This window comes from Physcomitrium patens, chromosome 9, assembly GCF_059467195.1.
Source record: "Physcomitrium patens ecotype Gransden chromosome 9, ASM5946719v1, whole genome shotgun sequence".
Lineage (NCBI taxonomy): Eukaryota > Viridiplantae > Streptophyta > Bryopsida > Funariales > Funariaceae > Physcomitrium > Physcomitrium patens.
Genome location: NC_143418.1, coordinates 8,314,607 through 8,341,368, shown reverse-complemented (window position 1 = coordinate 8,341,368; position 26,762 = coordinate 8,314,607). Strand labels below are relative to the sequence as shown.

Below are 26,762 nucleotides of genomic sequence, written 5' to 3'. Positions count from 1 at the left end.
TATTTATTTTATGTTTTTTATTTTATCTTTATCGTTAATTACCTTAAACCTAGATCGTGAACTTCGGCAAGTTGTGATCCTCAATCTATCCTTCTCACTTGTTGTCAAACATCTATCGCTAGTGTCTCTGCAAATGCTTTCGAATGCTCAAGAAGTTCCAGTTCAACCCCGCTTATAGAATGTGAGGCTATGCTGCAATCTACATCGATGTCCCTTGGCCGTTCGCTGGTATTCTCTTTATCCTTGTTGGTAGGTCCCCAGTTATCATAGAAATCCTAAACAATCCCCAAGTTGCCAACTTCCAATACGTCTTTAAACTGTTGGCAGATATCCTCTATCCGTATAATCAGATTAACACAACCACGCATGCATTCAGCATACTCAACCTTCTAGACAACTCTGAATTTCAACCATAGAAGTATCTCCCATTCCATCAACAATCAAGAGTACTAGCCTTTCCTCTCTTATGAAAAAATCCAGTTCACCCATAGAACACTGACTTTCAGCAACCATCCTCTCAGTCTCTCCAAAACCCTATATATAAAAAAAACTCCAATTCTCCATCTTTTTTCGAAAGTATGAAGCTAGCTCTCCGACCTAAAATCCTGATTCTCAAAAAATCCATTTCTTAACCTATTCTCCTCTTTTATCCTAAGAAGATCCTATTCTTCTGCCTTGGACTCTTCGAATTGGAACAGCCGACCCCCTACTTTCTCTCCCCCCATTTTTACCTTTAAGAGATCATTTTACAGAAAGGACATTTTCGGAACGGCACAAAGAACGAAACAGCGTGAAACAAAATTGAAGCCTCGTAATTGGACCGTATTGGATTGCCCGACCTAGTCAGGTCTCATACTAGGTAAGAGGCCCATAATAGGACCTAGATTAGATGTTTTCTGAAATTGGATCCAATTGGCTCTTTGAACCAGGCTCACCCAATGTTGAATTGGTCCTTTCCCTTCTTACTGACTCTCGTTACTGGAATCGAACAAAGCTTTTCATTATTGGTGTGTATGCCCTGGCTGACTGTAACGGGGTAACTGAACTTGGCCTCTCAATATTTGCACTAGAATTGGCCGTCGCTTCTAACATCCAAGGTGACTAAATATTAATAAATCTTCTTCATTTATATTTTCATCATATAAACGTGTTATAATACGACAATGTATATTGTTATTAATCGATTACCTTGTCCCAAGATATGAATCTTGTAGGTTGCAACATGGATTGCATCGTGTTTTCTATACATAGATCAAAACTCCACTAAGAATGCTTCCAAATTATTCAATTTTGGATCATGTCATTCAAAAAATGATGAAAACCATGATAAAGCAAAACTTAAAAGTAGTGTTCTAATAAATTTAATTTGTGATCTTTGAGTTGGATAAATTTGAGGTTGTAGTTCAATCACCAGTTGTACCTGATTGATGAATTCCCAAAACTTAGATCTTCTGCTACCAAACATCTTAGACAATCCAATTTTGGTTCCTTGAAACTTAAATGATGTATTATAGGAGCAGTAGTATGACTTAGTATAGATGTTGAAGCAACTTCAATCATCTCTATATCTTCATTGCCTAATAATCTTGTTGCTCCTTGTAGTTGTAGATTAAGGTGATGCATTGCAAGCATTAATTCTCTCATTTGCTCTTGCATTTGAGCCATTGCACTCTTTGTTTCTGCAAGGTGTGCCATGCTAGTACAATAAAAAGAAAGATGCCTATTCTTACAAAATATATTACTTAATAATCAAGAAAAAAAATAATTCTAGAAATAATATTAGTTTAGAAGAGGGTAATCTGTAACTTCTAATATACTTATGTCTTGTTAAAAAAAAGGGGTAATCCATTCATTATTAAGAAAGGAAAAAACTTTGATATTGTATGTAGACTCTTGTCAAAATGTCGAGGACAAAAACTGAAAGAAGTTACATAAACTTGTAGAATATGTGTCAAAAAAAAAGTAACAAAATAGAAGAAAGTATGTATATTCAAGGAAGAATTGGAATGACTATTGCAAAAGACTAGAAAATATAAGACTCTTGAAATTAGACAAAAAATCAAGAAAGGAATTGAGAAGAGTGAAGAATGCCTCACTCTTGATTCTATATATACTACTTAATTAAGGAATATATGGCGACATGCTATAAGACTTCTAATATGCATCTAACTTACAAGACATGTATTTAATTTGCAAAGAAAGTTTCCTAGGTGTGTACCATATGTCCAACTTGTATTACAAGTGGTGAATATGTCGACATGTGGCTTCCTTGTTGGCCAAGTTTTCAACCTGCAAATCACTTATAGACATGTATAAAGACAAAAAAATGTCTATGAAGCTTCTAGGAAGCTTTCCATAAGATATTATCATATTTATTTATTTTGACTTACTTCTACCAATTCATATTATCTAAATAATTATTAAGATAAATATGTTTGTTCTTAATATTTAGCCACTATTTGGTCCAATCTATAGTTTATCACAAAATAAGTTGGCTGAATTCAAAAAGTACATTGATGAGAACTTGGCCAAGAATTCCATATGCCATTCAAAATCTTGTGCAAGAGCTCCTACCTTTATTTGTGAAGAAAAAAGATGGATCATTGCGAATGTACATGGATTATTGAAGACTCAATAAGATTACTATCAAGAATATATATCCTCTACCTTTGATATCTAGTCTTCTTGATCAATTAAATCAATCTAAGATCTATGTAAAAATAGATCTATGAAAAGCATACAATCTACTTCACATTAAAGAAGGAGATGAATGGAAGTCTGCATTTTGAACAAGGTATGGACTCTTTGAATATAATATCATGCCATTTGGACTCACGAATGCACCAATTACTTTTCAACATCTTATAAATGATGTTTTTCATGAATTTTTAGATGATTTTGTTGTCTGTTATTTAGACGACATTTTAATCTACTTTAAGGATACAAAAAAATATGAAGTTAATGTTTGTCATGTGTTACAAAAGTTTAGAAATGGGAGATTGTACACCGAGATGAAAAAGTGTGTATTTCATACTATCTAAGTTGACTTCTTAGGATACATCGTTTTAAACAATGGTCTAATGATGGATCCTAAAAAATTTCAGACAATCATAGACTGAAAGACTCCAAAAATAGTAAGAGATGTATAATACTTTTTGAGATTTACTAATTATTATCAAATCTTCATCAAGAACTTTTTTCAAGTTGCAGTGCCACTTACATGTTTAACTTATAAAGACAAGCTCGAGTGGAATAAAAAAACAAAAGCATTATTTGAAGTTTTGAAGAAAGCTTTTACTTGTATATCAATCATGCATTGCGTCGACTTTTCCAAAGCATTTTTTATAGAGACAGATGTATCTGACTTTGCCTTGAGTGCACTTTTATTACAAATAGGAGCGGATGGCAAACTTCATCTAGTAGCTTTTCATTCAAGAAAATTTTTAATAATCAAGATTAATTATAAGATCTACGATAAGGAACTTCTTACAATTATGGATTCTTTTCAGGACTGGCATCATTATTAGAAGGCGCTTCAAGTCCACTCATTTTTGTTGTAATGTATGAAATCTTGCTTGAGAATGCTCTGGGCACTTGATTGTAGAAGATAGAATAAAAATTGCAACAACAAAATTTTAATTATAATTTAATACTGACAATGCTAAGCAAGCTTTAATCAAATTCAAAGAAACAATAAGAAATCTTAAAGAAATATTAGAATGATCACAAATATATCTCAAATATATTTCAATCCAATCTTAATTTAATCCTAGTTAAAATCCTATTGGACTTCATTCAAACTTTAGGCCAAAAACTAACTAAATCTTAAATCCTAAATAAATTCTAAACAAACCTTAATCAATCCCTAATAAAATCCTAAATCCTAATCAAATTCTAACTAAATCTTAAATCTTAAATTAACTCCTAATCAAATCCTAATCTTAAATCAAACCCTAATCAAATCAAAAATCCTAAATTGAATCTTAATCAAATCTTAAACTCAAATTTAATTCCTAATCAAATCTGACTCCTAAATCAAACCCTAATCAAATCCTAAATTCTAAAGCAAGTCCTAACTAAATTCTAAATCCTAAACCAAATCCTAAATCCTAAAGCAAGTCTTAACTAAATTCTAAATCCTAAACCAAATCTTAATCAAATCCTAATTCTAATCAAATCCTATCTAAATCATAAATCCTAAACTAAACCCTAATCAAATCCTAAACCCTAAATCAAACCCTAACAAATCTCAAGTAATTCCTACAATAGATTTGAACCTCAATAATTAATGAATGAATTGTTGATTTTAACTCAAAATTTGCATACTTCTTAAAAATTAAATTGATAATAAGCACAAAAAATAATAAAAAGAATCGGAATAACCAAATAGATGATAACCTCAAAAACGTGCTCGGGTATTGGTCGGCCTCCTTTTCTAACCTTGATGTTAATCTCCTAGAGCCAATATCTCTTCTTTTCACCATTCGATTGATCTCAAAATTCTTATATATGTATTAAAAAAAGCCTACTATCTTTATACACAAAGTTCACTTCAATCCATCTAGTAGATGGCAAGAAATCTGAAAAATCCTCACTAGATCTAAAATTCTACTTTCTAAGATCTTAATCTACTTAAACCTCAATAATCCTCAATTTAGCCATTAGATCAAGCTAAAATTTACAATACATATTAAGCAAAATTATAAACATTATCTTACAAATTTTCACTTGTAGATCTATTATAGAACTCTCAAAATCGTCCAAAATATCAATCCTATTTTATTTCACAAAAATCCAAGTCATCTAAAACAAACTTAATCTTGCAAAGCCTTTACAAAGTCATTACAAATTTAAATTACACAAAACCAATGCTCATAAAAACCTTATCTAGTCTACTATCAATCTTTATTCTCCGATTCACAAAAAAATCCTAGAATCGTCCTCAAGGCTTGGTTTTGTGCCCCAAGGTCTGATTTTGACCCCAGTTCATAACCGGCCTTCTCTGGGTATCAATATCTAGTTTTTTTAGATAATTTTTAGTAGAATTTACTCTTAATTTTTTTCTAAAGATCCTTATTTTATTTATTTTTTTAATCTACCTTATTTTATCTTATTTATGGCCCTACAAAGTAAATAGAAGTCACTTTTTTAAAAAGACACTACTACTATTAAAAGTTTTATTACCTTCCTATCTTTTATCCATATTTTTTTACTTTTTTTTTAACTTGGCTCTTCTATAATAAGATCCATATTATCATCTTTTACCATATAGTCATGTTACAATATGACATCCATCCCCTCTGAACTTATGCATCCTCTGGTATGTGCCAAATAATCCAACTTTGTTTGATTCATACAATATTTTCAATGTCCTCATCGAATTCTTCTTCTTCGTATTTGTTATTCAAATCAAAATCCTCTTGTTGACTTGAATGATTTATGTCTTTGACAAAGTCTTCTATATTTATTTATATTTGCTTTTATTTCAATATCTTCACTTGCTTTCCTTATCATCATCTTTAAATTCAATAGATGCAATTTTTTCCAAAAATCTTCCAATCCATTTTCTCGATAAATACCAAAAATCTTTCATCATCTTCTATTGTTCCTAACTCACATAATTCTTTTTTTTTTTTTTTTTTTTTTTTATTGAATGCCAATAAAACTTGAATCAAAAGTACCTATATCTTATAAGAATATCTCTTTTTTTATACCTCTATAGCTTTGCTTTATAATAATACTTCTCAATTTATTTATTTTTTTATATCAAAGGCACCTATATCTGATAAGAGTACCACCATTTTTATACTTCCATAGTCTTACTTTATAGTAATACTTCTCCAATTTTTATTTTATTTTTTATTTTTTTTTCTTTCAATATCAGTGTTTCTATTTACTCTCCATGTGGAAATAGTTTGGAAATATCTTCCTTTGCACATGACCAAACCATTGGCAAGGTACAAAATTTGAAATAAAAAGACTATATCTAAATCTCTGGCATATAGCCACATACATCTTGCTTGTATCTTTTTTCTTATTTCTTTGATTTCAAGTCCCATTTAAGATGTCCATATAATCTTTAAATCCATTGCCCATGTCTTTATATTTGAAGATTTTTAGATTTTCCACTTTTGAATTCCATATTTGATAATGAATCTTATCTTTGTCAAAATCCAATTGTATTTTTATTACATATGTATTATCTATTTAACTTTGACCTTGGTCCAAAAGAGAAGTGCTCACAATTAACTTAATCATATTCAATGATTTGGCATCTTTATCTTTTGTCCCATAATCTTTATTTATTACATAATCTTGTACAACATCCTTCATATCTTCTTGAATGCATCTTTGTGAAAAATCATAACCTTTTGTTCTTTGAAAGCATTGTATAACCCCATAATATTGAGAAATTTCATACCCTTTCAAAATCTCATGCTCTTGAAAAGTCTCATAACTTTCATGATAATCCTTTGTGGTTTCACAACCACGTTTAGTATTATAACCTTATACAATCTCATAACCCTGCTTATAATGATTATGTAAAAATTCATAACTTCTTTCATCCAACTCATATGTGGTCTCATAGCCATATGTAATTTGACTTTCATCATCATCTCTATGCATAATTCCACCACTTCTGACATCATAATGTTATGAATTCACATAACTTCTATGATTATAACTTTGAATAGATCCATAATCCATCTCTTTTGAAGGCTCAATCTTAAACTCTTCAATATATTCTAAAGTATTAGACAAAAAAACTTCACCTCTTTTTAATGTAGAAAATGCCCTTTGATCACCAAGAGATGTTCCATCTAAATTTCCATCACTACCTTATATAAGCTTATTCAATGTAGAATAGCCATAGCTTCCAACTGCATTGTCATTAGTTTCCAAATCCTTGATCTTCATATTATCATCAAATTTTTAGATACCTTGGCTTTTTATAGGAATGGTTTGAAAAAAGTCTTTATTCTCTCCTTCACCACCTTCAATATAAGATCCAATTTCTTTCATCTGCAAAGAATTGGCTTCTCCATTAAAGTCCCCCACTTGCTCTTCCATTTTTTTTTTTTAAGATTAGTCCCTTGTATTGATAAAGCTGACATAGAAGCCAAAGTAGAAGATTTCTTAAACCATATTACAACCCATTTAGCTTCTGCTTCTTGTTGTGTTGCTAAATCAACTACTACTTCCTTCAACTTCTACTTATTATTAGTACAATCTCTCTCCATAGATTCATCTATAAGAAGCATGAAAAGCTCATCTCTCAAAGCATCATCAAGTCCATTTAAAAATAACTCTATCTTTAAAGCACCCAATAATCGTCTCTTTGAGAATGAGAGTTGATAAAATTTCCTATCAAATTCTTTCAAGAATTCATAAAGATCCATATACTTGCTTGGATGCAATTCTATCCAATCCAAAAACTTTTGCTTTGTAATCCTATCTTCATCTCCATCAATAAATTCTTCCTTCAAAAGTTCTTGAAATTTTGACCATGTTTCTACACCTTCACCAAGCAATGTCTTCACTTTTTTATGAAATCTAGATTCAATAGGCAAATAGAAGCTTGAGATCATCTTTGCCTCAAGGATTTGGCATATCTCCATCTCACGTTAAAAGCTCACTAATATTTGATCCATCCAAAATATTCAATCTATCCAAAGACCTTGATGATACATCTTCCATTTTGTTCCACAATGATCAAAAAATTTTCTTGAAATGCTCCAATAAATACCTTTTGATACTTTAAATTGCTCCAATATATCTTCTTTCAACTCTCTTGATTTTTTTTATTTTTTTATTTTTTTTCTATAGTTCAAATAATCCAAGCTAATCAAATACCTTCTACTTCAAGTTTTTTATGCCAAGTTCACCAAATATATAGTAATATGTGAAGTCTTACTTGAGATTACTCCTGGTACCTAATTTTGGAAGGTAGAATAGAAATTGCAACAACAAAATCCTAATTCTAACATAACACTAATAATGCTAAGCAAGCTTTAATCAAATTCAGAGAAACCTCATAGAAATTTCAAAGAAACAATAAGAAATCTCAAAGAAATATTAGAATGATTACAAACATATCTCAAATACATCTTAATTCAATCTTAATTTAATCCAAGTTGAAATCTTATTGGACTTCATTCAAACTTTAGGCCAAAAAGTAACTAAATCTTAAATCCTAAAAAAATTCAAATAAAATCCTAAATCTTAAATCAAATCCTGATCAAATACTAACCAAACCTTAAATCCTAAACCAAATCCTAAACCCTAAACCAAATCCTAAATCCTAAATCAAACCCTAATCCTAAATCAAATCCTAATCAAGTTCTAACACTAAATCAAATCCTAACCAAATCCTAATCCTAAATATTAGAGACATAGTCCTTAGAACCTTCTAGAGACAAGTTTCTAGAACCTTCTAGAAGCAAGTCTCTGGAACCTTCTAGAAGCTTCTTAGTTGATGGAAGTTGCTTGAGAAGCTTCCTAGTTGGTAGAAGATGTTAGGGACATAGTCCTTAGAACCTTCTAGAGACAAGTTTCTAGAACCTTCTAGAAATAAGTCTCTCGAACCTTTTAGAAGCTTCCTAATTGGTAGAAGTTGCTTGAGAAGTTTCCTAAATAGGAGTATATATTGAAATCAAGGCTGAAGAGTTCTTCAGTCTCGACAACACATCTCTTGGAGCTCTAGCTCACCTCTCTGGTGTTGTTCTTGTATTCATCTAATTAATCTAGTTCTTACTAGTTCTTCTTGAACTTCTTGTTAGATCTTGAGCCTATATTTTTGTGTCCATGACAGTTTGTCAAGACTTCACTCACCTCAGATATCAGAGCTAATTTCTTCCTCGTTAGAGTGTGGATTACTCCTCTGCTTGGAAGTGTACTAGCATTTTAGAGGTTTCAGACTACCGTCTTCTAAACTGATACTTCTTTTGTTACAATATTGGAATCTTATTCTTCTTGGAGAGAATGGATTATCCCTTTTCTTGAAGCTCTTAAGGCATTTTAGAGGTTGCGGAGTATCCTCCTCTAAACCAATATTGTCTTCTTGCAGAGTCATTTCTGTCCTTCTCTTAGAATGGCCGGAGGCTAAGACATTAGTATGACGGAAAGTTTGGAGTCCAAGTTGGATGCTATCATGAATGCCTTCACTATGTTATTGCAAAGAACTGCAGAGATTGAAGGAATCGTGGCAAGGCTTCATAATGATGGAGCATTTGGGATGGCACAATCTAGGTTGCAACAGCCTCAAAGTTCTGCACTTGGAGAAGCAACTTTGACTCAGGTTTGGCAAGCACCGCTAGTTCTACAACATAAGGAGTCTCGAATTAGCCTTCCGGACAAGTTCAATAGTACGCGTTTCAAGTTTCAAGGATTCGTCAACCAAATCAGGTTGATAACAGTTTTATAGCCCGAACGCTATCCAATGGAAGAGTCACGTATTGGGCTTGTTGGAACCTTACTTACAAGACAAGTTCTATCATGGTTTGCTCCTTTGTTTGAGAAATGATCGTCCATACTAAACAACTTTGAAACCTTTTTAGAGGCATTTACGAAAGCATTTGGTAAACATGACAAGGTTCGATGGGCTATAACAAAGATCCGATCACTACGACAAGGGATGCATTCTACATCAGTCTATGCATCAGATTTCAGGCAATTAGCATGCGACATCAATTGGGATGAAGAAGCATTGATGAGTCAATTCTATTGGGGTTTAAGGGACGATGTGAAGGATTTGCTGTTAACTCTTTCTGATCCACAAATGCTCAATAAAGCTATTAGCCAAGCTGTGAAGTGCAATAATCACTTATTTCAACGTCGCCAAGATCAACGTTCAAGACAACATATGATTCGCCACACCCCAACTATGACGGCAAGCAGTGTGAATTCATATTCAAAGGTAGAAGATATGCAAATTGATGCGGTACGTGTCAAATCCTCTACTCTAGAAGAAAAAAAGTACTATATGGAGGAAGGTCTATGCTTGTATTGCGGTGATGAAGGCCACGAAGTTAGAAACTGTCCCAAGAAGCAAAATCAATGCACTGTCAAGACCAGGGGTGCGTTTGTTCAGGAAAACGAGGATGCCCAGCCACAATAGGAACCGTGCGGCTAGACAATGAAATATCGCAACAACAACTAGGTTCTTTTCTTTCTGCTCAACCTGCCCTTTGCTTTACAATCCCTTTGTTTATTGGCCCTCAGAAACTAAGAACCTTAGCATTATTAGATTCAAGAGCATGTGCTTATTTCTTAGATGAAGGATTTGCAAAGCGTCAAAAGATCCCTTTAGTACAAAAATCCAAACTTGTTCACGTTGAGGTCATAGATGGGCGACCTTTATTGTATAGTAGTGTCACTCATGAATCAGAACCTATAGAAGTGACGTTTAAGGGCCATAGTAGTCATATTATTTTCAATATTATTAAAATCCCACCAAATCTTGTTATTCTTGGTCTTTCTTGATTGGAAAAGCATAATCCATCCATACATTGGAGGTTGCCGAAGATGACCTTTCCCACAAAACCATCCAAGAGCAAGCCTAGTAAAAAACCCCGAATAGAGAAATCCTTATTCATTGGAGCAAGAGCGTTTATAAGATTGTCCAAGGAAGGCACACCGTTTGTCATTTATGCAGCTCCAACTACCAAGGAGAAGATCTCGACAACAAGTATATTTGAACAATATAAGGATTTTAAAGACGTGTTTCAAAAGAAGAATGCCGACATGCTACCAGAACACCGACCATATGATTGCGCCATAGACTTGCAAGAAGGAACACAACTACCTTTTGGCCCAATCTACAATCTATCGCAAACGGATTGGCAGAGTTGCGGAAGTACATTGACAAGAATCTAGCCAAGAACTTCATCCATAATTCAAAATCGTCAGCTGGAGCACCCATTTTATTTGTGAAGAAGAAAGATGGCTCGTTTCGGATGTACGTGGACTATCGAGGCCTCAACAAGGTAACAAAGAAGAATCGTTACCCGTTACCCTTGAATTCTGATCTCTTAGAACAACTTGGACGTGCAAGGATCTTTACAAAAATTGATCTAAGGAGAGCTTACAACCTCGTACGAATCAAGGAAGGAGATGAGTGGAAGACAACATTTTGTACAAGGTATGGTTATTTTGAGTATAATGTCATGCCCTTTGGTCTTACCAATGCTCCAGCGATCTTTTAATATATGATGAATGACATTTTTCAGGAGCACCTTGACGATTTAGTTGTCATCTACTTGGATGATATTTTGATATTCTCCAAAAATGAGGAAGAGCATGAAAAGCACGTTCATTTGATCTTGAAGAAACTACGCAAGCGAGGACTATATACCAAGTTAGAGAAATGTTTATTTCACCAAATGGAGATTGAGTTTTTGGAGTTCATTGCATCTACGGAAGGCTTGAAGATGGATTCCAAGAAAGTGGAAGCAATCGTGTCATGGGAGGTTCCAAAGACGGTTAGAGACGTACAATGCTTTCTTAGTTTTGCTAACTTCTATCAGATCTTCATCAAGAATTACTCTCAAGTTGCTGCTCCTCTCACTCAGTTGACATGCAAGGATAAGCTGGAATGGGGACCTCTAGCGGAGAAGGCGTTTCAAGACCTCAAGACGGTATTTACTACAGCTCCAATCTTCGTACATCCAGACTTTACAAAGATCTTTTATTTAGAAACTAATGCTTCGGATTTTCCTTTGAGAGTCGTACTTTCAGAAATGAGAGAAGACAAGAAGCTCCATCCGGTTCCATTCTATTCTCGAAAGTTCTCTGCTGCTGAAATCAATTATGAGATCTACGATAAGGAACTTCTTGCTATAGTGGATTCTTTCTAAGAATAGCATCACTTTCTTGAAGGAGCTGTACACCCAATGACCTTTGTCATGTTGTAACACGAGTATACTGTGAAAATATAAAGAAAGAAGACTTGTATTAATGTTTAATTACCTCGAATATTGGGAGCAACGACCAATTCCAGTGCAAATACTAAGAGGCTAGGTTCAATCACCCCATTACAGTTAGCCGGGGCATACTGAAATGCTCCGTTCTATTCCAATAACGGGAGTCAGCAGGAAGGAAAAGGACCAATTCACACGACAGGTGAGCCTGGTTCGAAGAGCCAATTGGATCCAATTTCAAGAATCCAATCCGGGTCCTCTTACCCAATATGAGACCTGAATTGGTCGGGCAACCCAATGCAGTCTAATTACGGGAAAATCTAGGTCTTACTACGGGCCTCAGCCAATCTGACGCGAAGGACCAATTTGATCCAATTACGGGAACATCCGGGTCTTACTACTAGACTCTTAGCCGATATGAGACCTGAATTGGTCGGGCGACTCAATGTGGTCCCGATTACGGGGTTTCGATTCTGTTTCAGACTGTCCTGTTCTCTGTGCCGTTTCAGGGAACGTTGTTTTTGGTAAAAGGATCTTTTAAAGGTAAAAACGGAGGAGAAAGCTCTGACGGCGAGAGCCAATTTTGGATCCAAGACAAAAGGAGCCAATTTCGGATCCAAGACGGAAGGAGCCAATTCTGGATCTAAGACGGAAGGAGCCAATTCCGGATCCAAGATGGAAGATTGAAGAAAATCAGAGGCTAGGGTTTGAAAGAGGGGAGGATTAAGGTTAAAGGGGAAGAAGGTTAAGAAATGAGGGGGGGAGGAATTTTAGATCGGGTTTTTTGGATCGAAGAGCTAGCTTCAAGCTCTTTTCAAGGTCACTAGTTTGGTTTCATTAGGATTTGTGAGGGGAGAGCAATCGCTGCTCAAAGTCAGTGTTTATTTTGGTGTTTCGGATTTTATATAAAACATTGATGGTTTGCATTATCAATCGGTTTGTGCAAGTCGTGTAGCATCTATAGATCAAAATTTGATATTGTCTGGATAGTTGGGTGTGCTAAGTGTATACAAAAATTTGTATTAATCTAACGATGCAATCAAGAGATATCTGGGTTTTAGTACAAAGGGTTGTCAGAAGTTGGCAGTCTAGGGTTGGATAGGATTTCTGTGATATCTGAAGATCTATTAGTTGGATCGACGTAATTTTTGGCTTGATAATAGAAGATTTGGAGATCAAGCGGCTATTCAATTTTGAGCTAGAGTTAACGGTTGACAAAGGAGAAATCACTTCTGGAGTTTCTACATCAAATTTCAAGGTTGCGGCCGAGTGTCATCAGTGCGGTTTTTTGGGCGTTTTCTTGCAATCTGTAAGTTGGGTTGGACTGAAATTTTCTGAGCATATAGAAGGCTTATACTGGTATTTAGATGCAAAATTTCACACTAAGTGGACGGTTGGATCAAAAGTTACAGCTTGTCAAAGCTCATTGGCTAGGATTAGGGCTTGTTAAGAAAAACAAAAACAACTTAATTATAAAAGAAATAAAGCAATTGGAATATTGTATGGTTAAAATGACTATGAGGAGTGTTTTTAAATACTTGGAAATTGATATTTCAATTATATTCTTCATACATGGATAAAATCTATTAGGGTTTCTTTGTTATTTGCAAAAACAACTATACCTTCCACAGCCAGATACCCAGTGTATTCCCGAACAAGACAACACGTAATACGACACCATATACATAGATCACAAGAATTTGGAGTATTTCATGTCGACTCGAGTTCTAAATTGACGTCAAGCTCGGTGGAGTATGTCGCTATCTAGGTTCGATTTTGTTATCACTTATCGACTTGGAAAGCAGTAAGGTCTATCTGATGCCTTATTGAAGAGATCGTATCTTGTACCAAAGGCTAGAGAAGCAGTGTTTGATCAACAATGTACGATGTTATTGAAGCCAGAGTAATTTTGGCTTTGCGCTACTACTGTATCAATTGATGCTGACTTCCTGAATCAGGTACGTCCCGTGACCATTGAAGATTCAGTAGCCATTGATATCAAGCAGCGTGCCAATGATGATAAGTTCAAGGTGGAGGGAGATCTTTTTATACTTTGAGGAGTGGTTGTATATTCCAAAAGGACCAGCACGACTCCGAGTTCTTCAATCTCACCACAATTTTCCAGTTGCGGGATATTTTGGATTCAACAAGACTTTGGAGCTTATTTCTCGAGATTTTTGGTGGCTCTAAATGTGGAAGGATGTGAAAGATTGTATCCTCTCCTGCGACATCTATTCAAGATCTAAGAATCCTCAGCATCACTCTTATAGACTTCTACAACCATTGCCGTTTCCACGTCGACCATGGTCTTCAGTTTCTATGGACTTCACCATGAACCTGCCATCATCGAACTCATTTGATAGCAACTTTGTCGTGGTAGATCGACTTACAAAGATGGCACACTTTGTTCCTTGCAAGAAGACATCGTCCAGTGAAGTCACAGCAAGGCTCTTTCTCGATAATGTGTATCGATATCATGGACTATCAGATGATATCATATCAGATCGATGAACTCAGTTTGTATCAAAGTTTTAGAGATCTTTCTTTGAGATACTGAAGGTGGATATCAAACTTTCTTCAGCTTTTCATCTTCAAACTGACGGCCAAACGGAACGGGTGAATTAAGTCTTGGAACAATACTTACGATGCAGCATCAACTATCAGCAAGATAATTGGACCGCATATCTATCGCTAGTCGAGTTTGCATATAACAACACCCTCCATGCATCGACTCAATACAAACCATTCTTTTCCAACTATAGGTATCATCTGAAGCTTGATTTATTAAGTCCATCAACAAATAACAATCTAGCAGTTGAAGGATTTGTAAAACAACTATCAGAGCTTCAAAATACGTTGAAGCTTCAATTACAATCCGCTCAAGAATCCTACAAGGCATCTGCAGATAGATTTCAGAATCAAGCACCTACTTTCAAAATTGGAGATAAAGCATGGCTTCTTCGATGGAATATCAAGACCAAGCGACCATGTGATAAGTTGGACTATCGAAGATTGGGACCATTTATCATCCAAAAGCAAATCAATCCAGTGGCGTACCGTCTGGAATTACCGGCTTCTATGAAGGTACATCCAATCTTTCATGTTTTTTTGTTGGAGCCTTATCGAGGGTCGTCTTTTCTTGGGAGAGTGCAATGTCCCCCACCTAGTATTCAGATTGAGAACCACGAGGAATTTGAGGTTGAAAAGGTGCTGGATTTTTAGCGAAGATGGGATAAGTTGGAGTATCTTATTCATTGGTGAAGCTACGACATTAATGAGCAAACGTAGGAGCCACCTAAAAATCTCGCCAATGCGTCGCAAAAGATACAGGAGTTTCATCAACAACATCCTCATAAACCTAAGTTGGTTCAACAATAGCTTCCTTCTGAAGCTTGCTAATCCAAGAATATAAGAAAGGGGGAGAGTACCACCAAAATTCGTAGTTGATGTAGTTATTTTCTCCAAGATAAAATAGAATTTTTTCAGTAGCCATAGTTTGGTCTTCTGATATGGATAGCCAAAAGATAGATACTATGTCAGTCAGATTATCTCAACCAACTAGCTCACGAAGGCGACCCCGAGATGAAGAACCGCCTACACCATGACAACGACGAAGGATACAAAGTAACCGATCACTGGTGATTGTATTTGAGTTCGAGCCTACTTACGATGGTCAGCCAAAAGGCGTGTTTGTAGGACAATTTTACAATGAAGACACGGAAGTTCATACTTGGTCAGAAGTCGAAGGCATTGGCCACTACAGTTGGCTTCAAGGATCGATGAATCACTTACCTCATGAACAACAATTAGAGTTCATAGCAGACGTTATACGACAGATCTTCATTTTCTTGCGTTGGTACTGATTAACAACAACATTGCTTCTCAAAGACCTCGAAGCTAAAGGAAAGGGTGATGTTAGGGACATAGTCCTTAGAACCTTCTAGAGACAAGTTTCTAGAACCTTCTAGAAGCAAGTCTCTGGAACCTTCTAGAAGCTTCCTAATTGGTAGAAGTTGCTTGAAAAGCTTCCTAAATAGGAATATATATTAGAATCGAGGTTGAAGAGTTCTTCAGTCTCGACAACACATGTCTTGGAGCTCTAGCTCACCTCTCTGGTGTTGTTCTTGTATTCATCTGATTAATCTACTTCTTGCTAGTTCTTCTTGAACTTCTTGTTAGACCTCGAGCCTGTATTTCTATGTTTGTGATACTAAATCAAATCCTAACCAAATCCTAAATCCTAAATCAAATCCTAATCAAATCTTAAACCCTAAATCAAATCTTAAATCCTAAATCAAATCCTAAATCCTAAACCAAATCTTAATCAAATCCTAATCAAATCCTAATTCTAAATCAAACCCTAACCAAACTCTAAATCTTAAACCAAATCTTAATCAAATTCTAATCCTAAATCAAATCCTAACCAAATCTTAAATCCTAAATTAAATTCCAATCCTAAATCAAATCCCAACCAAATCCTAACTCTAAATCAAATCCTAACCAAATCCTAATCGTAAATCCTAAATCAAACCTTAATAAAATCCACAAAATTTTAATATTAATATCTAATTTTTCTAGATAATTTTTGCTAGAATTTACTCTTAACTTCCTTCTAAAGATATCTACATCATTTATTTTTCCAATCTACATTATTTTACCTTATTTTTGGCCCTATAAGGTAAGTAGAAGCTATTTTTTGTAAAAAAACAACATTACTACTAAAAGTTTTACTACCTTTGTATCTTTTATCCATATTTTTTTATTTTTTCTTTTAACTTGGCTCTTCTATAATAAGATTCATATTATTATCTTTCACCATATGGTCGTATTACAACATGACACCATAGAAAAATTGGTTGATGAATGCTGCATCATCCTACTTGATATCTATTGCTAATTGTTGAAATTGTAAAGCGTATAATAGTACTAATCAATTATCTTATCCTAAGATATGAATCTTGTAGGTTACAACATGAATTGCATCATGTTCTCTATACATAGATCAAAACTCCACTAAGAATGCTTCCAAATTACTCAATTTTAAATCATGTCATTCAAGAAATGATCAAAACCATGATAAAGCAGAACTTGAAAGTAGTGTTCTAATAAACCTAACTTGTGATCCTTGAGTTGGATAACTTTGAGGTTGTAGTTCAATTACCAGTTGTACATGATTGATGAATCCTCGAAACTCAGATCATCTACTATCAAACTTCTTAGACAATTCAATTTTGGTTTCTCGAAATTTAAATGATGTTGTGTTGTAGGAGCAGTAGTATGGCTTGGTGTAGATGTTGAAGCAACTCCAATCATCTCTATATCTTCATTGCCTGATAATCTTGTTGCTCCTTGTGGTTGTAGACTGAGTTGATGCATTGCAAGCATTAATTCTCTCATTTGCTCTTGTATTTGAGCCATTGTACTCTTTGTTTCTGCAAGGTGTGCCATGCTAGCACAATTAAAAGTAAGGTGTCTATTCTTATAGAATACAATATTCAAGAATCAAAAAAAAAAATCTATAAACAATATCAATTTAGAAGAGAGTAATCTACAACTTCTAATACACTTATGTCTTGTCAAGAGAAAGGGATAATATATTCTTAATCAAGAAAGAACAAAGCTCTGATATTATATGTGTACTCTTATCAAACTATCAAGGATACAAACTAGAAGAAGTTACATAAACTTGTGGAATATGTGTCAAAAAAAAAGTAACAAAATAGAAGAAAGTATGTATATTCAAGGAAGAATTGGAATGGCTATTGCGAAAGACTAGAAAACATAAGACTCTTGAAACTAGACTAAAGGCAAGAAAGAAGTTGATAAGAGTGAGGAAGGCCTCACTCTTACCTCTTTATATACTTAACTAAAAACTATATGGCGACATGCTATATGACCTCTAATTCATGTCCAACTTGCAAGACATATGTTTAATTTGCAAGGCAAGTTTCTTAGGTGTGTACCATATATCCAACTTGTACTACAAGTGGTCAACATGTTGATACGTTGCCTCTTTGTTGGCCAAGTTTTCAACCTACCAATCACTTACAGATATGTATAAAGGCAAAGCAGCGTCTATGAAGCTTCTAGGAAGCTTTCCACAAGATATTATCATATTTATCTACTTTGACTTACTTCTACCTATTCATATTATTTAGATAATTATCAAGATAAATATATATATATATATATATATATATATATATGACATATAGTTGAAACAAGATTGGATTCTCTAAGGTCTAAAACCTTATCAAATCCATAATAACAAAGATCTCATCACAACGTAAGATCGAGTACATCAAAATAAAATTAAAAGTCACTAAATGGAATGGAATGTGAAAGATAAGACTATATAAAAGAGAATAGAACCAAATAGAACCAAATAGAATAAACAAGTAAACTAAACTTTATCAAGAGAAAGAGTTTGAAGCCATACTTAATCGAATGTTCAAATAGCCTTAGTCAATCTTATTTATACTTTGTTCAACTATCTTTAAATTTTTTAGAATGCCCCTAGTGATAGGCTTGACTAAGATAATTGCCCTTATAGAAGATTTTAGAGGTGGGATCTACCACAATAACCGTCCTAAGTCTTTCTAAAAAATTCTATGGTGGATCCCACTTAAACCCACATCTTAACCTAGATTCTAGAAATTTTTTCAAAAACGACTCCATATATATATATATATATATATATATATATTTCTATGTGCAAATAATACAAATATCCTATCCATGTCCTATTACAATGGTCATACAAAGCATTGAAATATACCCTCACTATTGACATAGCACCACAATCAAGCATAGAATCCTACTACATTAATTGATTTTAGAATTGGTGTCCATCATCAAAAACCACATAATAAAAAATAAGTTATAAAAAGTGTAAATTTAAAAGCCAACAATTTTTTAGTAAATATTTTAAATTTTAAAAAATAAAAATAAAAATAAAAAAATACATGCACACATAAGTTCATAAAGTTTGAACTAAATAAGGAATTTTCCTACTATCATCACATCAAAGATGCCTATAAACTGACAAAAGAATATTAAAGAAATAGTATAATTGGTGAAAGATAAAGTAGTAATTTCATCAATTATATAAAAATATCAACCATTAAAGATTATTAATCATTAAGGTAGCATGTTAAAGGCATGATAGAAATTATCCTTCTTAGTGCCCTATAATCTAGGTTAATTGCTTCTGCCATGTGCTTTGGCCAATCATGTGTAGTCATGTGGCATTTCCAACTACATGGTCTCTGTTTATTATTTTTTTAATTAAGAAAAATTAATAAAAATAAATTAATTATTAGATAGTAGGGATTATTAATTACACACCATAGAACAGAGTCAATTTCAAAATTTTAAATAAATTACTCGAGATTAATCACTTTTTAAAGATTAATTCATGGAGAGAACACTATATGCATCTTTAAATAAATAAATAATGATTCAATATTAATATTCATTCATAACTAATAACAAGCACAATTCTTGTTTTATTTTAAATGAATCATAGGCTTGTGTACTGTAGTTTTTAAAAGAATAACATCATTTTGATCTTATAGACATAGAATAAACATCTGTTGCAATTTAATAAAATTTCAATTACTGTACAGTAATAAATGATGTTTTGAAATGTAGAAATCATTCTTTAGGCATAGTGATTACTACTTGTGGGATAACAATTTTGAAGTGCCAAAATATGCACCAAATTCATGGTATTCTTTCACAACTGGGATGCATGTGATTACTGGATTGTCCAAGACGATGGCTTCAATTGATGAATCTGTCTATGCCTTCCATACTAAAATGGGAGTAGACTATAACTCAATCATGGCCATTCTAAGAAACAGCATATGTACAAATTGATTCACACTAATAATCAACAGTTTCTCTATTAAAAGAAAACTTATATTGAACTTAGAAACTTTTTTATTCAACTCTATGTGTCCAAAACTACATAGTTACACACACACATGCATATTCATGACAGTGATTTCATGTGAAATATGATGCTAGAAAAACGTTTGAGAACAGTAACAGCTCATATTCCCAAACCATTCACGCATTATTTGAAGTGCAAATTCAGAATATCAGTATCAATACCTGCAGAGAACAAATCAATCTCAATGCATAAAGTAACGAACAGTAAGAGACTGGCGATGAGGTTCGGATTGAAACAATGTTGCAATGCCTTCTCGATGAAAAAAAATCACAAACAAAAAAAACACACACACACACATTCAGAACCATCACACACACACACACACATGATGTGGCGTTGTATTCGATGATCGAAACGAAGACGTCACCGAGAATCAGATCAGAGTTGGTGGCCACGGCGACCGCAGATAGTGGAAGTTGGCAGTAGACGCCAGATCCAGTATCGGGGTAAGAGAGCAGAAGCAGCAACTGCGGCGGGATATTCCTCCCAAAGCAAAACTGAATCCCGCGTCCACATCTCACCAGTAAAAACAATTCCCCGAACAGGAGTTGGGAAGCGATGGTGCCAGGATTCGGTGCTCCTGGTTTCCTTGCATCGCCCTCAGATGCCAAACGCCAATCCTATTCAAGAGTTTTACCTGTTCTTAGTTGGTACCGACCTTGCCTGTACCCTGTGTGGTAGAAGATGCAGGCCCCCTTTTGGTGCTCATGGTTCGGACCACCGCCATCGATCTGAGGCTGGTCCACCAGACTGAGCAAGAGAGAATGCGGCGGCAACGCAGGGGCAGTAAAAAAAGCAGCTCGGAATCGTGGCATATTCCTAAGCTGGGGTGCTGGCAAAAGGAGTGCGGGAGTGAGTTACCGTTTGCCAGGATCCCAGATGCCTACCCCATCGGCCCACACTGGAGAGAAGAATGCCCTCGCTGCTGCGATGGGGTTGGTTCTCTGTGGGCTGCTCTCAGTCGCTCCTTCTCCTCGAAACGCTGCGAGTTATTATGGTGGTCCTGCGTCAACCTACCCCTCCCGTGAACTTGGTTATATCGTCTTCCCCAATCGATGTTAAGTTAGTCCTCGTTTTTGTTGTCGTCGATCCCTCCCAAGCTATTCCTCTCATTCTCTCTGTCTCTCTGTCCCTTTTGCTTCAATCAATCAAGCCCCTCTAAAACTGACAAACTGACACTGGTGGGGGTGCTGTTCAGAATCCCAGACGCGGTGTGTGCGCCGCCTCCGTTGCTTTGCTTTGCAGTGCCGTGATTTGTTCCCTTGTTACAGGACGTTGTTCTCTCCTACAGCGCTGGTCTGTTTCAAGCAATATTCGGCACAGTGTATGTGTCTGCTCTACTGACACTCTAACGTCTCTCGTCTATTCCCCCGATTGTATTTAATTGTTGTTTATTTATTTTATTTAATGTTTCTTCGGAAAACATAATGAGTTAAAGCGTTTGGTATTACGAGATAAGACATTATGGCAAGTAAAGCAAGAACCTTGACAACTTGGGGGAGAGATCTTAGGATCTTCATGAGGTGGGTCTGTATAATTGGGTCTGTGATGGTGGGTCACTGGTTCCAATGCATATGGGGCTCTTCCCATTGGAAGTAGGTTTTTGTTTTTGTTTGTTTTATTTTAAAACTTTCACACAAGTATACATACATACACACACATTTTCGCCATAAATTACTAGGAGAAAAGAAGAAGATTTTTTTTTAATCTCCTTTATTTAGCAGTATATAAGTGTACATGGTTGTTTACACCACTTCTATTTAGGATTTGGATTATATAGAATAATCACCTCACAGTAAAACATCTTTGTCTTTCATCTTATACAATTTCCACTTTTACAACTTAGAATCTTACAGGCCATCCAAAAGTTTATTTTCTCTTTTTCTTTTTACACAAAAATGGAATACATACAATGCATTGATAGAATGAAACATGGTGCAAAAATAATAGCTTTATTCCTAATACCTATGAAGGTAGAGTTGAGAGTACTATGTGAAGTAATTGTTATTACTTTATTTATTTACACTTTTGTGTATTATCAAGCTACATTGCAGTACTTTAAAGTTCTAATTAATTACTTTGTTCATACTAGCATGAATTAGGTGTTTTACCATTTAGGATTTGTTTCATTTCTTCAAAAAAAATATTGTGTGTTGGATGTTTTTCTAATTTCATCTTTATTACTTTCTAACTAATTTGACCATATTCTATTAGCTCCTCAAAATCATACTTTTAATGTGGAAGTCACTCCATATTTTCTTTTCAAAAAAAAATCTAAATGGTCCATAGGCAAAGTCCTCTTAACAATGATCATGTCTTGTAGAAGCATTCAAACTAAAGAGAGATATTTCTACAAAAATAATTTACTTCCATGTAAATTCTTTTTAAGGATTCTATTTCTAAGTACTAAATGTCAATTTATATAAAAGCAAGGTGGTCCAATTCAATATCTAACAAGCTTGATGACACTATCAATATTTGTATAATATGATCTTAAACATTAGTAGAGAGCATAAAACACAATGCATATCAATATGTGAACTAAGTTGCTATGTCTATATTTTAATAGCCACTCTATTATGCCGCACAAGCCAAATAGACATTGTCTCTTTTTGAAAGTAAGATTTAGACTTTATATCATTTTATTTTTAAAAAGTCGTGATTTAATAAGATATTATATTACTTTCTACTAAATTGGTAGTAGAAATAGTTTAATGAACAAAATTTTGCCTAAATTTGGCTAAATATGCCATAAGTTTTTTTTTGTTACTTAAAAGTAAGAATTATGATCAAAGTTAGTTCATTTGCTAGGCCATAGAAAAAATTGATGGACCATAAAAAAAAAATTGATGGTTGTATATTATTTTTGTATAAGTGAATAAAAATTAAAATATATATTTTTAAATCTATATATCTTCTTTTTTCAAATATCTTAAGAGTTTTATAATTTTTTACTAATAGATCTTAGATGTTGTATCTTAACTACTTTAAAGAATTCTTTATCATTGTCTCTATAGAATTAGTTGTGGTATTATACCATAACTCTAAGATGCAATAAAAAATATAGTAGTAAAATTATTTTGAAAAACTAGATAAAAGGTAGGAAGGTAGTAAAACACCTAATGTTAATTTTATGTGTTTGTAAAAACAACTTCTACTTATTTTATAGAACCATAAACATGAAAAAACAAAGTAGACTAGAAAAATCTATATTATATGTGACTTTAGATGAAAATAAAGAGTAACCGTTGGCAAAAATTACCTAGAAAATCATAGATTAATATCTAAAGAAGATTGGTTGTGAACCAAGGTTGAAATTAGATTCCAAAGCACAAAATTGTGCACCTATGGTAAGTATGAGGTTCTTTTGTTGATTAAAGAGTAAGATTGAGTAAAAAATTAATAAGTTTTCTTTAGGTAATTAGTTGAGAGTGATTTAAGTATGTAATAAATTTCTGAGATATTTTCAAGTTAGGATAATTTTGAATAACTTTACTTTTTGTAGAATAAAGAAATATATATTATTAAAAATTTGTGAATTTTATAGCAGATTAACTAATAAAAGTTTAAAAGTTTGTAAATATAATTTTTTTGCATGTATGTTATGCATTTAATCTTGATCTAACTATTAGATCAAAGGTCATTAAAATTCAAGCAAATTATAGTTTTAGAAATTGGATTTAAAAAACAATAAGGATTTCTATAATTTTGAGTAATTTAATGGATTAATATGATTTTTTTGTAATCTGATGGATAATATCACTTCTAAAAAATTTAAAATTAATTTAAAGGTGTAATAGAGAGCTATTGATGTTGAAAGATTGACATTAAGGCTAGAGAAGGAAGATGGCAAATATTTGAGTGGATTAAGTATTTTTTTTTTCTTATTGATAATTTCATTTTTTTCAAATTTTATGTGCTTGTTGCAAATTAGAAGATTGAGACTTTTGAAGTATCTGGGACAAGATAAATAATAAATTTAGTAATCATTAAAGTCTTAAATATTCTATAAATTTTAATTAAGCTTCAATTAAAATATAGTTGGAATTTCTATGAATTTTTAAAGATTTTTTAGAAATTTATTAGTATTTTTTATAATTTTAAAAATATTTTCTAAGGTTTTTTTAGGATTTCTTTAGTATTTCTTTTTAAAGTTTTTATATTTTTTCCAAAGATTTCTTTTGAGTGGTTAGGATTTTTTTTAAAGATTTAATGAGGATTATTAAATTTTATTTAAGTTTTATTTGAGGTTGATTAAAGTATTATAAAATATATCTGAGATTTTTAAATTTTAATAGACTTTAGAGTATACTAAAAGCTCAAATGATGTAAGAATGCAGCTCAAATGAGTTTTTTCTTTTTTGCACTTGAATCCAAAATATGTCTTAGTTTAGCTATAAGCTATAAAGCAATAGTGAGTATTTCTTCTATAAGACTTTTTAGAACAATCTATTATGACATCTTAAATAAATTTAAATGAGTGTTTTCTTGTAGGTTCTAAATAGCAAGTAAGTCAAAATTTGGATCAAAACTACAACATGCAAAAAATAATGTTTAATCTATAAAGAAATTTAATAAAAATTCAGCAAGTAACTTCTTTAGATGTAGTTTTCAAATAGAAGTAGCTTCAACCAAGATTTTTTTAAAGCAAGATAGCTTCTCTTATTAATAATTCTAGGCCTTTCTATTGAGTTTTTTAATCCAACATCATCTATTTTACCACCTACAAAACATACAATCATAATATTGCAATATAGTTGGTTCATTGCATTTCTTATAAGCTCTTGGTCTATAATTATTTTGTGTGGTTCTATACATAAGAGAAAACCCGTGTAGCTTTTTAAAAATTCCAAAGATAGAGACTCACTTGTAATATGCTTAGTCGGGTGCAAACAACTATGTTAGTAATATAGATAATAAGATGGAATTATCTCTCCTTCATTGTTTGTAAACATAGATAAGTTGAAGTTGGTGGCTTGTGCAACAATATTTTTCCTTGTATGACCAATCCTTGTGGTCATAGAATTATCTTTGATATACTATACATAAGTTGTCATTTTTCATAGTGTTATTATTGTCAACAAATTCAAAATATTAAAATAAAATAAAATAAAATAAAACAAGTTGCACTTCTTCACTCTACTTTGTGACCAATAGCTCTTATGTAAACTTCTAAATAAAGTGCTACTATGCAATATAACCACAAGTGCGCTTGTAGTGAAATACAATCTTAACAACCCTTAAAACCTTAAAAAATAAGCTCTATTTGCCAAGATGGCGATTTTTCAATCATCCAAAAATTGTTTCAACATTAAAGAGAATTCATGCTAAGATCTAGTTGGTTTATTTTTAAAAAATGCATGTGAATTTATTCACATAATTCAATGATATTTTGTAAATGTTATTGTTGTTTTTATTTTATTATTTTAAAATGGGCCGTTATTCAAAATAAAGTAATTCCTACTATTTTCTTATTTTTTGGAAAACTCAATTTAAGTATAACTGAAACAGTTGCTACATCCAAGTGAAAAATGAAGCAGAAAAAAATGCAATCTATACTTTTTGATATCATACTGCCTGTAAAAGACGTCATCAACTGATTCAACTTGCTAATCTTGGAAGAGAAGCAACTGTCCTCTACCATACACGATGTTGAATGTTGAGCATTGCTCAGTGCTGGCTCACAGTTCGAATATTACTAATTAACTGATTCCGATGGGACATGTGTTGCTGTAAGCTGGATTAAGGTGTTTTACGACAAGGCACAGGGCATCCACAGTGGTATGTCTTAATGCCTTAACCAGTGGGACATAGCCAGCCCACATCACCTGCGGCATTACTGAAGACAAAGGAACTGTCGTCCACAAGCGAATACAACAGCATCAAAAAATTGCTGTCAACTTGATTCAAGGGCTACTAAAAATAGCAGCTCCTCCAAAGCCAGAGAATAAGTCCAGACAATCTTACCAGAACGTTTCCAACCACCAATAGTGCCTCGCAATTATTTTAGGAACGCAGAAATTCAACACTGTTTATTTTTTAACATGTCGGAATTCTGGGACAGATTCTGAATTATCACCTCACAAAGAGTATACACGTAGTTTTCAGCTTTCTTGGCATATTATCTTGATTACCAATTCCTCTGAAAGCTAGAATCACTCCAAAGTATTCCCTTGTTGTATTTCAATTACAATGCACAGCTCCTACTCTGCCAATTGCAGATATTTCATATGTGGGACTTGTGGTAAACGTGGTTCTGGTTGAATTTTATTAATCCGCCTTGACAAATGGGCTCATCACCATAGAGCTTGACAATGTTCACTGATACCATTAGTTTATGCTTAGAAACCTTGTGCTAAGTCACTGTTAGGATAGTCACGTTGCGGAACGTTGTTGACTGTAGCAGAGTAGCAGCAACGTCGATGCACTGTAGATGAGTTTTAGAAGCTTCGTAGTTTTCTGTGGAAGCATTTTGTCTCACTGTTTCTTCACTGTGCCCAAAATCAAGGTCGAGATTTCTCACGTAGTTGTGGAGTTTGTAATCTGGTTTTCACTAAATTGTGTCCTCTTTGACTTGAAGACAGGACTCTGAGTGATCAAGCAGACGTGGTGGACCTAAATTGTTTCGGGAGAGAACGAGAAAGAAAGACAAATGATACAAACCCATTATTCTGATCGACGTGCGAACCCTAAACTCGAAAGTAAAAATTCAGAAGTAACCAGAATAGAAAATTCAGAAGTGTTTCTTTGAAAGTCGAAGCTGGACAGCCCCGCAAGACACAGGCAACGGATTCGTGACAATCCAGTGAGCTTGATTGAAATCGATCTCAATTTGATCTACCACCCTCACCATGGATATAAGCTAGGACGGTATTACATGGATATTA

The 26,762-nt window shown here is 33.6% G+C and overlaps 1 protein-coding gene across 1 annotated transcript in view; it reads right to left on the bottom strand.

Moving 5' to 3' along the window:
• Nucleotides 1-20,602, bottom strand: part of LOC112286294 (potassium transporter 1) — a 43,218-nt gene extending 22,616 nt beyond the window's left edge. Inside the window, exons 1-2 of the mRNA XM_024528048.3 lie at nt 20,534-20,602; nt 20,201-20,372 (exon numbers count right to left, since the gene is read on the bottom strand). Coding sequence (XP_024383816.1) covers nt 20,201-20,372; nt 20,534-20,602 — 241 coding nt within the window. The remainder of the gene's footprint in view (nt 1-20,200; nt 20,373-20,533) is intronic.
• Nucleotides 20,603-26,762: the final 6,160 nt, after the last annotated feature.